At 41.4% G+C, this 12,977-nt stretch overlaps 1 protein-coding gene across 1 annotated transcript; it reads left to right on the top strand.

The window, feature by feature from the left end:
* Window positions 1-1,050: 1,050 nt before the first annotated feature.
* BEX2 (brain expressed X-linked 2) lies at window positions 1,051-2,072 on the top strand. Its single transcript, XM_058292164.1, has 2 exons — window positions 1,051-1,072; window positions 1,436-2,072. Exon 2 carries the CDS (start codon window positions 1,441-1,443, stop codon window positions 1,825-1,827), a length of 387 nt encoding a protein of 128 aa, XP_058148147.1. The 5' UTR covers window positions 1,051-1,072; window positions 1,436-1,440; the 3' UTR covers window positions 1,828-2,072.
* Window positions 2,073-12,977: the final 10,905 nt, after the last annotated feature.

Raw genomic sequence — 12,977 nt, forward strand, 5'->3', positions numbered from 1 at the left:
TATTCTGTGTTGTTTAACCAAAACGGAACAAAACTGAAAGTTATTAAGAAGAATTAGGAAAAATTCCACTCTCCTGGGATATTTTCCTAACACACCTTTCCCACTCATTGTAGTAGTGGGAAAATGGTAAGCACTGGTAGCAGAGAGGCCAGTAGGCGAAGTGGAGGCTGTATCCTTGGAAAAGAGGAAGGCAAGAGGCAAGTCACCAGAAAAGAAGTAGAAATTGCCAACAGCCCCAGGAGAAGATGCTGCCCTTCCCTGGCAGTCAGCGAAAGGTCCAGGGATCCACAAAAAGGAGATAGTGATAGGGCGCAGGGTTGTGAGGTTAAAGGAACGTGGGGTGAGGAGAAGTGAGACGACTGGAGGCGTCACTCTGCCTGACTCCCAGGGACAGGAGGGGGCTTGGGATGGAGGCGGAGCTGCACCCGGTGACGAAGGAAAGCCTCACGTGACTGGCCGGCGCGCACCTACCACTAGAGTCAGACCCGGCCTTCGCTTGCTCGGGTCTTGGCACCTGCTCCCCGTTGCCCTGAGGGCGTGCGCGCCAGGGTCGGCTGCGAAAGGAAGCTGAGGGGTGGGCAGGTAAGGGACCCAGGCGGGGGCATCCCTGGAGTGATGTGAAAGGGCGGACACCGCCTGCGGAGTCCTCACCGCAGCCACGGCCCCATGCGTTTGGGTGCAGAATACGTAGGCCTTCCCTGTGCGGAGGGCTGGGCGGCCCTGCAGGAGGGCGCGGTCCCGAGGCTGCGACCCTTTGGAAACACTTGCTTCTTCCACCACAACGAGCTTTTCCGACACCCGCGCCGAGCCGTGTCTTTGGTGCAGAAAATGGTGTTCAGCGGGGTTGAGGGGCGCCTGTGGGTGGGGCGGGAGATGTGGGCGAGGGTAGCAAGGAGGGCCCGGGTCTGGAAAGGGGCTGGGAGGCGGCGTGTCCGTGCCAAGCGCTCGGCAGCAGCAGCTCCCCGCTGTCCCCATCCCGGCCATCTGCAGGTCTGCGGGTCTGAGGGTCGCCGCGGCGTGCCTTGCGGATAGAATCGGGTGGAAGAGGACGAGACTGCCAGGATAGGCCCAGGTCGGTGCGAGGGACAGTGGTTAGGGCGGTGGATAGTATGGGGACGCACACTGAGACCTCCTTCCAACCACACCATCCCACCCCCGACCTCCATTTTGGTGCCTATAGAGGCCTGGGGATGATTTGCGAGAAAAATGGTGGGCTTTGGGGAAGGGAAGGAAGAGAATCGAGAGGAAGGGACTCGTTCTCGGGGGTCCCCTAGAGGGCGCACGAGGCCTCTTAGGTGGGACAAATGGAATTTAAAAAGGAAAGAAAAAAAACTTTGAGATCCTGGGCCCTGAATCTTGAAAGGTGCATAGTAGGACCTCTGTCCTCGGTGCTGATCCATCCACCAAACATTTAGTCCTTTCTCTTTTCTCCTAGGAGTAATGGAGTCGAAAGAGGAACAGGAGGGGAAAAATCTCAATGTGGATAATGCCTACCAAGAAAATGAAGAAAAGGATGAAAAGGATCAAGATGCTAATAAAAGAGAGTCCTTGGCACTCCCTTTGGAAGCTGGTGATTACTGTGTGCCTAGAGGAAGTCGTAGGTGGATCCGCAATAGGCAGCCCATCCTGGAGTATAAATGGGGCATGATTCAGATGCTCGGGGAACCACAGGCAAAGATGAGAGAAGAAAATATGGAAAGGCTTAGGGAAGATGTGAGAGCACTGTTGGAAAAGCTGAGGGAGAAGCAGTTCAGCCATAGTCTGCGGGCAGTTAGCACTGACCCTCCTCACCATGACCATCATGATGAGTTTTGCCTTATGCCGTGAATCCTGATGTTTTCTCTGAAGTTGAAGGGAGACCCCTGCTTTCTCAACCTCTGTTTTCCTCATAGACCTTTGTTTTAAACCTTTTGATATTACTCGTTTCTGGTGGGTCTCCTGTTACCATTTTCTAATTGAAAGTTGTGGTTTTGGCCCCTGCGTAATTTTCTGTTAACTAAGGAGTTACACCTATTGCATGGAAAGATGTTCATTATATATTGTGATGTTAATAAAGCAGTTTTAAAAAGCAATCTCTATTTTTATTTTATATTTTATATATTTTACATATGAACACAAACTATAAGAATATATAATGTAAAATGTTACAGTATCTCTTTATGGTGCAATTATGTTATTTTTAATTTTCTTATCCATATTTTCTCATATTTTAAAACATACTGATAAAAGAGTTTGAGCATCTTCTAAAAGCCAATGTGAGCACTTAGTAAACATGACAGAACCTAAATTTTTGCTTACCTCTGGATCTCTTATTTAGAAAAATAAACTAGATAATAATAAAAGACATGTTTCTTTAAAGATCATTGTGTTTATCAGTAATATCAGGATAATAATCACCACCCAGGGCTGCTAAGTGAAACAAATGAGATAATAAGTTTGAGAGTTTTCTCCAAGTCCTTGTTTCCACCTGCACATTCATGACTTAGCTCTTTAAATATTCCTTTCAGCTATCTTATAAGTTCCAAAAGTTAGGTCTTCCCTATACTCAGAAACATCCAGTGGTTGAGGGGTAGATAGTTCCATACTTCTACTGCTGTGCCCCATCTTCCTGTTCCAGAATACAACATGATAGTACATAGGCAACTAAAAGAAAAAGTGGATAGTCAGGTGAAAACATAACAGCAAATCCCAGACATGAATCAGATATCTAAGCAATGCCAAAACCCTCCCCACAGGTGCTTGAAACACAAGGCAAACTTATGCAAGACAGAAGTTTATAAACAGAAAAGCTAGAGTTGAAAGGACAAGAAAACTGATAAACAGAAGTTTACCCCCTAAAAAGACTTCTTATTCCTAATTGTCAGTGTTAGCACCAGCGTCTGTGGAGAACAAGCATTCTGGCTAAATCAGCCAAAGTGTCTTTAGCAGTTCCTTCATGAGGAGAAACTTCAAACTCACATGTGAACCCATGACATATCTGTGATAGAAAGGCATACATGTAAAATGTATATCTCTTCTATGTCCAGGCAGATCCAAGTTGCCTTGTTAACCTAAAAAAAAGGGTGGGTTTAGAGTTCTAATCTCTGGAGGAGAGCCGTCTGCTAACCAGCTTCCCTGGGCTTTTAACAGCGTTTGGGTCTAAGGAGCACCTGAGGGAGTAGCATATCCATAGTCATAAATAACTAAATACTCTGGCAAAAAGCAAGCAGCAATATTAGGGAGTGTTCCCTGGTTCTGCTAGCAGAGGTTGCTCTTCTCAATGAAAAAGGATTTTCAAGAAAGTAGTTTGGGGGTGGTGGACTTGGCCCAGTGGTTAGGGAGTCCATCTACCACATGGGAGGTCCGAGGCTCAAACCCCGGGCCTCCTTGACCCGTGTGGAGCTGGCCATGTGCAGTGCTGATGCGCGCAAGGAGTGCTGTGCCATGCAGGGGTGTCCCCCGTGTAGGGGAGCCCCATGTGCAAGGAGTGCACCCTGTAAGGAGAGCCGCCCAGAGCGAAAGAAAGTGCAGCCTGCCTGGGAATGGTGCGGCACACAAGGAAAACTGACACAAGATGACAGCAACCAAAAGAAAAACAGATTCCCATGCTGCTGACAACAACAGAAGCGGACAAAGAAGGCACAGCAAATAGACACAGAGAGGGTGTGGGGGGGTGAAGTGGAGAGAAATAAATAAATAAATAAATCTTAAAAAAAAACCTCATATAAAAAAAAAAGAAAGTAGTTTGAGGTATAGGTATGGATTATGACCATCAAGGCCTGGCACATCATGTACATCCAGTAGCTAATTGTTGAATGAGTGTGAGTGAATGAAAAACTGAACAAGGTAAATAAAGAGTTAACATTGTTTGACAAATGATAATCATATATTTTTGTATCTTCATTTATTTCTAGCAATTGAGATAATGTTAATCATAAAATTTTAATACAATCAATTACTGGTCATTTTTTTCTTTAAAAATTCAAGTCCGTTTAAGAAAATTCAGAAAATAAACTTAAGGGCCACCTTGTGATAGATGGAAATACTGTAGCTTGAACTTTACAGTCAATGTCAGAGTAGGGATGGGACACAGACAATTGACTTTTCCAGCAAGTCAAGATAGCGTAAGATGTGCACTGGGGTTAAAAGTGAAATAAAGTCTTCATGATTGACCAGCTTTTAAAACATTAAGCCACATTTCTGCTTCCAAACAACATGGAATAACAGGGACTAGATTTGTCTCCCTAAATTAAACACTTAAACCTGGACAAAATATATGAAACAACAGTGTTCTGTCATTGAACGTCAGGCAGTACAGGACAAAGTTCCCTGAGAGAGGGAAAACTATGTAAGCCTTATCATTGCCCCAGCTTACAGCTTGGAGAGGGTTTCCAGGCTGCTGTATAGGAAAGGGGATCCTAAGAAGAGCACAGTCATCTTCCGTGAATTTAGAGCACAGGTGTGTGAATCTGGTGGTGGGACAAGGTAATAGGCTTCAGGAAAAAAACTGCAGGAGAGATAACTACTATAAGAGACAGCTCCAGAGATCTTCAGAAAATACCGTTTAGGTCTTCAAATGAGTACTGATCAGTTCATGCATGTAATAGTGCAACAAAGGCTGGAAAAAGAGCAACCTAAATCATTTAGAGAAAATAAATTTCAGAGCTCACACAGGGCTGGGAAAGGTTTGCATTCCCACTAGTAAGAATGTGAAAACCTTATAATTTTCAGGCAGAGTACTTAGAAAGAAAGAATATTGCCTCAGGAGACAGAGCAAAACTCGCTTAGACTGAAGGCTGCTCTGATTCCACTTACCAAAGGTTAATATTAAGTATCAAATTATTTCCATATAACAACTTCATCCTAGAAAAACTCGGGAATATTTATAGGAACAAAAAAATATCCAGCATGCCACAAGGAAAAATTCACAATGCCTGGCATTCAATCAAAATTATAAGTCATGCTAAGTAGGAAAATAATAACTAAAATGAGGCGTGGTGGACTTGGCCCAGTGGTTAGGGCCTCCGTCTACCACATGGGAGGTCCACGATTCAAACCTCCTTGACCTGTGTGTAACTGGCCCATGAGCAGTGCTGATGAGTGCAAGGAGTGCCCTGCCACGCAGGGGTGTCCCCGTGTAGGGGAGTCCCATGCACAAGGAGTGCGCCCCATAAGGAGAGCCACCCAGCACGAAAGAAAGTGCAGCCTGTGCACCCTGCTCAGGAATGGCGCTGCACACACGGAGAGATGATGCAGCAAGATGATGCAACCAAAAGAAACACAGATTCCCGTGGCACTGGCAACAACAGAAGTGAACAAAAGAAGACGCAGCAAATAGACACAGAGAACAGACAATCGGGGTTGGGGGGGGAAGGGGAGAGAAAATAATAAATAAATAAATCTTTTAAAAAAATAACTACAATGAGGACAAAAATCAATCAATAAAATCAGACACAGCAATGACAAGGATGATAATAGGCAAAGGCATTACAACTACAAGAATCATTGGTCATATGTAGAGGGTCAGAATGTAGAGGGAAGCTTAATCATGTCAAGTAGAGATATGGAAGTTATGAAAAAAGACCCAGTCTTTTACAGATGAAAACTATTATGTCTGAGATGAAAAATAACAGATTGGACTACAAGGAAGTTATATATATCACAGGAGAAAAGATTAGTGAACATGAAGTATAACAATAGAAACTAAGCAAAAGTAAACACACAAGAAAAAAAAGACATAAAAATAAACAGCATCAGTAAGCTGTGTGACAACTTCAAATTTCCCAATATACATGTTACTGGGGTAGCAGGAGATGAGACATGGTGGAACACAGAAAATAAATTTGAGGAAATACTGACTGAAACTTTCCCAAATTTTATTTAAAAATAAGCCCATAGATCAATGAAATTCAACAAATACAAAACAAAGGAAAAGAACACTAACGCAAGGGAAATCATGACCAAATTGCTTAAAACTAATCATAAATAGAAATTCTTAAAACTACCCTGTAGAAGAGGGAGAATATTTTATACAGAGGAAAACAGATAAGATAAAAACAGGTTTTTTTTGTTGGGATAAAACATCTTCAAAGTACAAAGAAAAAAACATCAACCTGGAAATCTAACTGATGGTGAAATAAAGACAATCTCAGATTTATAAAAGCTGAAATAATTCATGACCAGCAAGCAGACCTTCACTAAAGAAATGTTAAAGGAAATAGTTGAGGAAGAAGAAAAATGATGCCAGATGTAAATTTAGATGTACACAAAGGAATGAAAACCACTGGAAATGGTAATTACACATGTAAATACAAAAGTATTTTTTCTTTCTTTAAAGGATAGTTGACTGTTTAAAGCAAATATAATAACAGTGTATTGTATGATTTATATCATATGTGGAAGTAAAATGTATGTCAACAGTAGCACAAAAGCCAGGAGAGGGAAAATGGAATTAAACAATTGTAAGATTCTTTTCCTACACTTTAATTCACTTGAATGTAGACTCTGATAAATTAAAGATGTATACTATGAAGCTTAAATCAGTATTTAAAAAGTTATAACTAATAAGCCAACAAAGAATATAAAAATATTAAAAAATATTTAAGGAAAAAGAGAGCAAAGAATAGATGGAACAAATGAAAAATAGCAAGATGATTGATTTAATTCCAAGCATATCAGCAATCACTTTATTTACAAATGATCTAAACATTTCAATGATAAAACAGAGATTGCCAGATAGGCTGATAAAAACAAGACACATATATATGTTGCCCATAAGATTACTATTTTAAACATACAGCTACAAATAAGTAAAAATATTAATAATCTCAACATCAAGCAAAACAAAGCTGGAGTGGTATTATACAAATGGGTCAAAGATAACCCATGTGTATTGGCCCCTCTGCAGGCTGCTTTGCTGAGGAGAGTTCTCCAAACTATGAGACTTCGGCCCTGGCAGCTTGTCATAAGGACACCACCTGCAGAGGTAATAGGAGCCTGTGGGAAAAGGAGGGGAGCACCCTGGGAAAGTAGATTGGTGACTTCTGAGGAAAAGATACAAGGATGTCACCATGATAGTATGGGATAATTTGTCCCCTTCTTATCTGTTAACCACTTGAAAATTAATAAAAACAGAAAAGGTAAAAGGGGAGGGCCAAGAAAGAGGGGCTGATTGTCACTTAGAGAAGGTAACACATCATTCTCTTGCTCTAAGGCCCAGTCTTAATGACCTAGCCAAGGAAACAAGTGAAAAAGGGTCTGCCTGGCTATATGGAATGCATTTGACTGGAAGCAAGCTCCACCTTATGGAGACTTAAATTAAATAATTGGCTGCCCTAATATGAGAAAAAATGGTGTCTCTACTAAAGGATCTTGCACTATTAGTACAGAAGGTGGGAATGGTCCAAAGATAAAGCTTTGGACTCTCTCACCCATGTACCTCTTATTGATGTAGAATTTTATGTTTTGGAAGGCTGCTCACTCCAAGTTAGGTTTCATAAGAGCCCAAATTGACTGTTAATGGAAATTGTCGCCTGATGCCAAAAGTCTCCTTTTCCAGTTGGGGTAGTTGGAGTGGGTTTATCAGAAAACAGATTGTGTGTGGTATGATAATTTAGAAGTCTGGAGGAGCCTGAATTGAGCCCTGAGTCCACCCAGTTGTTCTTCACAGGGATTCCTGCTAGTGATAAAATCATTCAAGTTGCCCTGGATTTAATAGAAACTCATGAAAGACAAACTCAGTCAAGTGTTGCTTTTTTATTCCCTAAACATTTACCTGACTTAAATCAAAATTACTATCCACAGCGAAGTGCCCTGTCACCAACCACCCACAGCCTGACTCCCATTTAAGCGAGAATCCTGATATGAACAAGAGAGGTTATAGTGGACCCTAAGGTAAAAGGAGATCCCAAACTGGATGATCTCTGGTACACCAGTAAAGCAACTACAATACTTACTAGGCTTAGACTACAGCTTATGGTTCAAATAAAAGGGGCATAAGAACAATATGCAGGAAAATTATAAATGAGTATAAAAAAGTATTTTAAAAGTATTTTTAAAAGTATAAATGAGATACATTGGGAAAATAGGTTATCATATATCCCAAGGTAAGGTCCTCTGACAGGATGCTGAATTCCTGAGCTTGTCTGCCCTGCCTATAATGTCCAGATGTCTCTAGAGCCCTCAGAAGACTCCCTGCTTGAGGCACTGTTTATTGTAATAGTCAGTGAGATCCTATGAAGATGTGCATAAGCATAATCTCCAGAATGATCTCCCAACTCACTTTGAAATCTCTTAGCTATAAAAACTCATTTGTATTTACTATCTCTCCCTTTTAGAGCCCTCAGAAGACTCCCTGTTTGAGGCACTGTTTATTGCAGTAGTCAGTGAGATCCTCTGAAGACCTGCATAAGCGTAATCTCTGGAATGATCTCCCAACTCACTTTGAAATCTCTTAGCTATAAAAACTCATTTGTATTTAATATTTCTTCCTTTTAGTCTAAGTCTTTTTCCAAATGCATAGCCAGTTTTCTCTTGGTAATAATCCCTTGGTGCCAGAGAGGCTCATCCCTGGGGGTCATGTCCTATGCCAGGGGGAAGGTAGTGAGTTTATATGCTGAGTTTGGCTTAGAGAGAGCCACATTAGAGCAAAAAGGAGGCTTTCAGAAGGTAATTCTTAGACAATATACAATACTAGTTTAAGTTTCAATTTCACAAGAACAAGGTTCATAAGTACAAGCATCAATATCAAGGGCCTGGGTAGTGGATGTAGCTCTGTGGTTGAACACCTGCATCCCATTTACGAGGTCCCAGGTTCAATCCCCAGTACCTCCTAAAAACAAACAAACAAATTAAAAAACCAACTCTCATTGTGGAGTGAATGTAGCTCAGTGGTTAAGTGCCTGCTTCTCACATACAAGGTCCTGGGCTCAATCCCCACTAAAAAAAAAAAATTAAGTAAAAAAAAAAAACATATCAAAGGCCTGGTGTATTGGTCTGTTCTGCTTCGCTAGACCATAGTGTTAGGTAACTACATTGTGCTAGATTACTTATTGGCAGCTGAATGAGGGAAGTGGTCTGCATGCTTGCTAACCTATGTTACTGTGTGTGGATGGGTAACACTCATTAACTTTTACATATAGCCAGGGGCATGTATCAAAGGGGTCAGAAGGTCACTCTATGAACTCAACAGATTGAATAAATCAAAATTTTCTCAATATCTGGTCTATTTTCCTGGATTTCCATCATTCATTAAACAGAGTAGCTGTGAATGGACTTTGAAATCTTAGTTTGTGCCCTTATAGGATTTTAGATGCTTTACTTCTGCCTCCAAATTCATGCATTACAAAATAATTTACAACTTATAAAATAACATGGGACCACGAGATTGATTATTATTTAAATGGGCCAAAGATGGCCTTCCCTATTGGCCCTATATTGTTTACTTCTTCACAGCAGGTAAGAACCATTAACCCAAAAGCCCACTAGTACCAAACTCAAATTCTTACTCACCCATTTGGTTTAAATATAGCCCAAATAAACAAGTTATTAGTCATTTAGATTCTGACTGCTTTGCATACCCTGCAAAATTGGACCCAACATCTGCTAGCTGTAAATGAGACAAACCTAGGGATATAAAATACCCCAAACTACTGCTGGTCTTCAGAGCTCTCTGACCCAGAGATTCACAATCGTGCTGGTGAGTAACATTACCTACGCACTTAAGTCTCCTTTCCAATTCTCCTCTCCATGAGAAGTTTCCATGCTCTTGCCTCCCACCACTGGCATCTGGAAAGTTACCTGCTGAGAGACTTCCTTCTCCTCCAAATCTGTTCAGGCAATGCCCAAGTAAAGCTTGCAATGCGCTACTTCCATCTCATGGGAAAACTTTTCTGAATCTATTCCTAAGTCCTCAAACTCACCTTAAATGGGTATATTGATAGAGACACAATAAATTTCAGAAAAGTGAACCAGACCACAATATTACAAGGAAAGATAATTACAGACCAACACACTCATGAAAATATATGCAAAAATACTCAACAGTATTTTAGTCAAACCAAATACAATGATAGATAAAAATATGGAAAGCAGATGTGACTCAACTGATTGGGTTTCCATCTACCATATGGGAGGCTTCCCAAGGCCTCCTTTTTTTTTAAAATTTATTTATTTATTTTTTTATTTATTTAATTCCCCTCCCCCGGTTGTCTGTTTTCTGTGTATTTTTTTTTTGCTGCGTCTTGTTTCTTTGTCCGCTTCTGTTGTCGACAGCGGCAGGGGAAGTGTGGGCGGCGCCATTCCTCAGCAGGCTGCACTTTCTTTCACGCTGGGTGGCTCTCCTTACGGGTGCACTCCTTGCGCGTGGGGCTCCCCTTCGCGGGGGACACCCCTGTGTGGCACAGCACTCCTTGCGCGCATCAGCACTGCGCATGGACCAGCTCCACACGGGTCAAGGAGGCCCGGGGTTTGAACCGCGGGCCTCCCATGTGGTAGACGGACGCCCTAACCACTGGGCCAAAGTCCGTTTCCCAAGGCCTCCTTGTGAAGGCAAGCTGACCCACGCCCAAGAACAACTGACAGCCCACATCTACGGAGAGCAGGCACAGCAAGATGACACAACAAAGGGAGACAAGCAGACACGAAAAAATGCACAGTGAAAGGACACAGAGAGCAGACAGCAAGCAAGTGGCAAGGAGGGGGGATAAATAAATAAAATAAATCTTTAAAACAAAATACAATACACCATGACTAAGTGAGGTTTATCCAAGGATTTCAAGGTAGGGGTAATATTTGAAAATCACTGTAATTCACCACATTAACATACTAAAAAATAAATCAGATGATAATATCAGTAAAGAAGAAAAAAGCACCTGTCACATCCCAAAATCCATTACTAATTAAAATACGCAACAAACTAGATATGGAAGTAAGTTTCCTCAACATGATAAAATGCATTTACGAAATAAATTCATAATGGTGTATGCATAAAGAATGGATGATTTACTCCTATTACTGGAAATAAGGCAAAAATACACACTAATTTGATTCAACATTATTTTACAGGTTCTATTCAGTGCAATAAATCAAGAAAAATATGTAAAACTCATACAAGATTGCAAAGGAAGAAATAAAGAACCATTATTTTTTTATTTTTTTAATTAAATTTTTAGTTGCATTTTTTTGGAAAATACATAGATCACAAAAAAAAGTTACATTAAAAAATATAAGAGGTTCCAATATACCCCACACCTCACACCCACCACTCCTCTCACATCAACAACCTCTTTCATCATTGTGGCACATTAATTGCATTTGGTGAATACACTTTGGAGCACTGCGGCACAGCATGGATAAAAGTTTACTTTGTAGTTTATACTCATCCCCAGTACATTCAGTGGGTTATGCAGGATATATAATGTCCAACATCTGTCCCTGCAATATCATTTAGGACAACTCCAAGTCCCGAGAATGCCCCCACTCACATCTCTTCTTCACTCTCCCTGCCCTCAGCAACTACCATGGCCACTTTCTCCACATCAATGCTACAACTTCTTCCATTACTAGTCACAATAGTTCTATAGTAGAATATCAGTAAGTCCACTCTAATCCATAGTTTAGTCCTCCATCCTGTGGACCCTGGGATGGTAATATCCACTCCACCTCTAAATCGAGAGGGGGTTTAGATCCCACATGGTTGATGGATGGAATTTTCCTGCTTGCAGTTGTAGACTCTATTGGTTCCCTGGTGTGGTGGTTGACCATCTTTACCTCCTTGTTAGCTGACCTGGGTAAGTCCAACAAACCAGAGAGTAGGAGTTGCAATTCTGCTGAGGCTCAGGGCCCAGCTGGCACATGGCCAGTCCAGAAATCCAAGTCTCCTGAGTATAGAGGCTTGTGTAGGAAGGTCACATCTGAGTCCAACTCCATCACACTCTGGAAGACAAATTCCAAAGTAGGGCCCACTATATTGCACTGAACTCCAGAGGCATCTGCCATGACCATAGAGTCTGTGTGTCTCCATAGCCCTCAGGAGCACCAGCGCTTGGGGTTGTACCTACTTCGGATGTCTCTGGGATATCCTTAGATGTGCATAAGCACAACCCCTCTGATGACCACCTGACTCTTTGTCAAAGACTCTTAACTATATAAACTCATTTGTCTTTACCATTTTCCCCTTTTGTTCAAGGTCTTTTTCTAGTTGCATCACAAGCTAGTGATTAGTAGTAATCCCTCTGCACCAGGGAGGCTCATCCTTGGGAGTCATGTCCCATACTGGAGGGAAGGCAATGCATTACATGCTGAGTTTGGCTTAGAGAGTGGCCACATTTGAGCAACATGGAGGCTCTCAAGAGGTAACTCTTAGGCACCCTGCAACTCTCAGCATAATTGAAATTTCAGGCACACAGGCTCATAAGCATAGTCATCATTATCAAGGGTTCATCTTTGGACCATTCTTCTTCACTGGTTTTTGCCATTGCACTTGAGGGATTGTTGCTGTTCCATTGAGGAATGTGACAGAACTCCCACAGCTAGGAACTCAGTATTTTCTCAGTTGTCTTTTGTTAACTCTACCTACAATGAAAATACCCAATGAATATTCAAACATTTTTATACACCCTAAATACATGGCTCGGATAACTCACTCCCAACCATGTGCCCCCCATCATTAACACCCCACACCAGTGTTCCTCCCCTCCCATTATTGAATCCTTCTGTGATCCAAAATTTCTTTAAAAATTAAGCCTAATATATTGCCAAATTCAGTTAGTAGGAAAATTTAATAGTAATGATAGGTTTAAAGACTAGAAATATAATAGATACTAATTTAGAAAAACTAAAATAAAGTAAAAAATAAATTGGGATACTAAAAATGCAAAATATTATAAAACTTTCTTTTTGACATTTTTCCTTTCATCACTGTAATAGATGTTGCCCTGTATGCACAGTTGCAAGGTAATTTCTTGAAAAGAATCAACATTTAATCTTATTGAGGCTCC

This window comes from Dasypus novemcinctus, chromosome X (assembly GCF_030445035.2).
Source record: "Dasypus novemcinctus isolate mDasNov1 chromosome X, mDasNov1.1.hap2, whole genome shotgun sequence".
NCBI classification, from domain to species: Eukaryota; Metazoa; Chordata; class Mammalia; order Cingulata; family Dasypodidae; genus Dasypus; species Dasypus novemcinctus.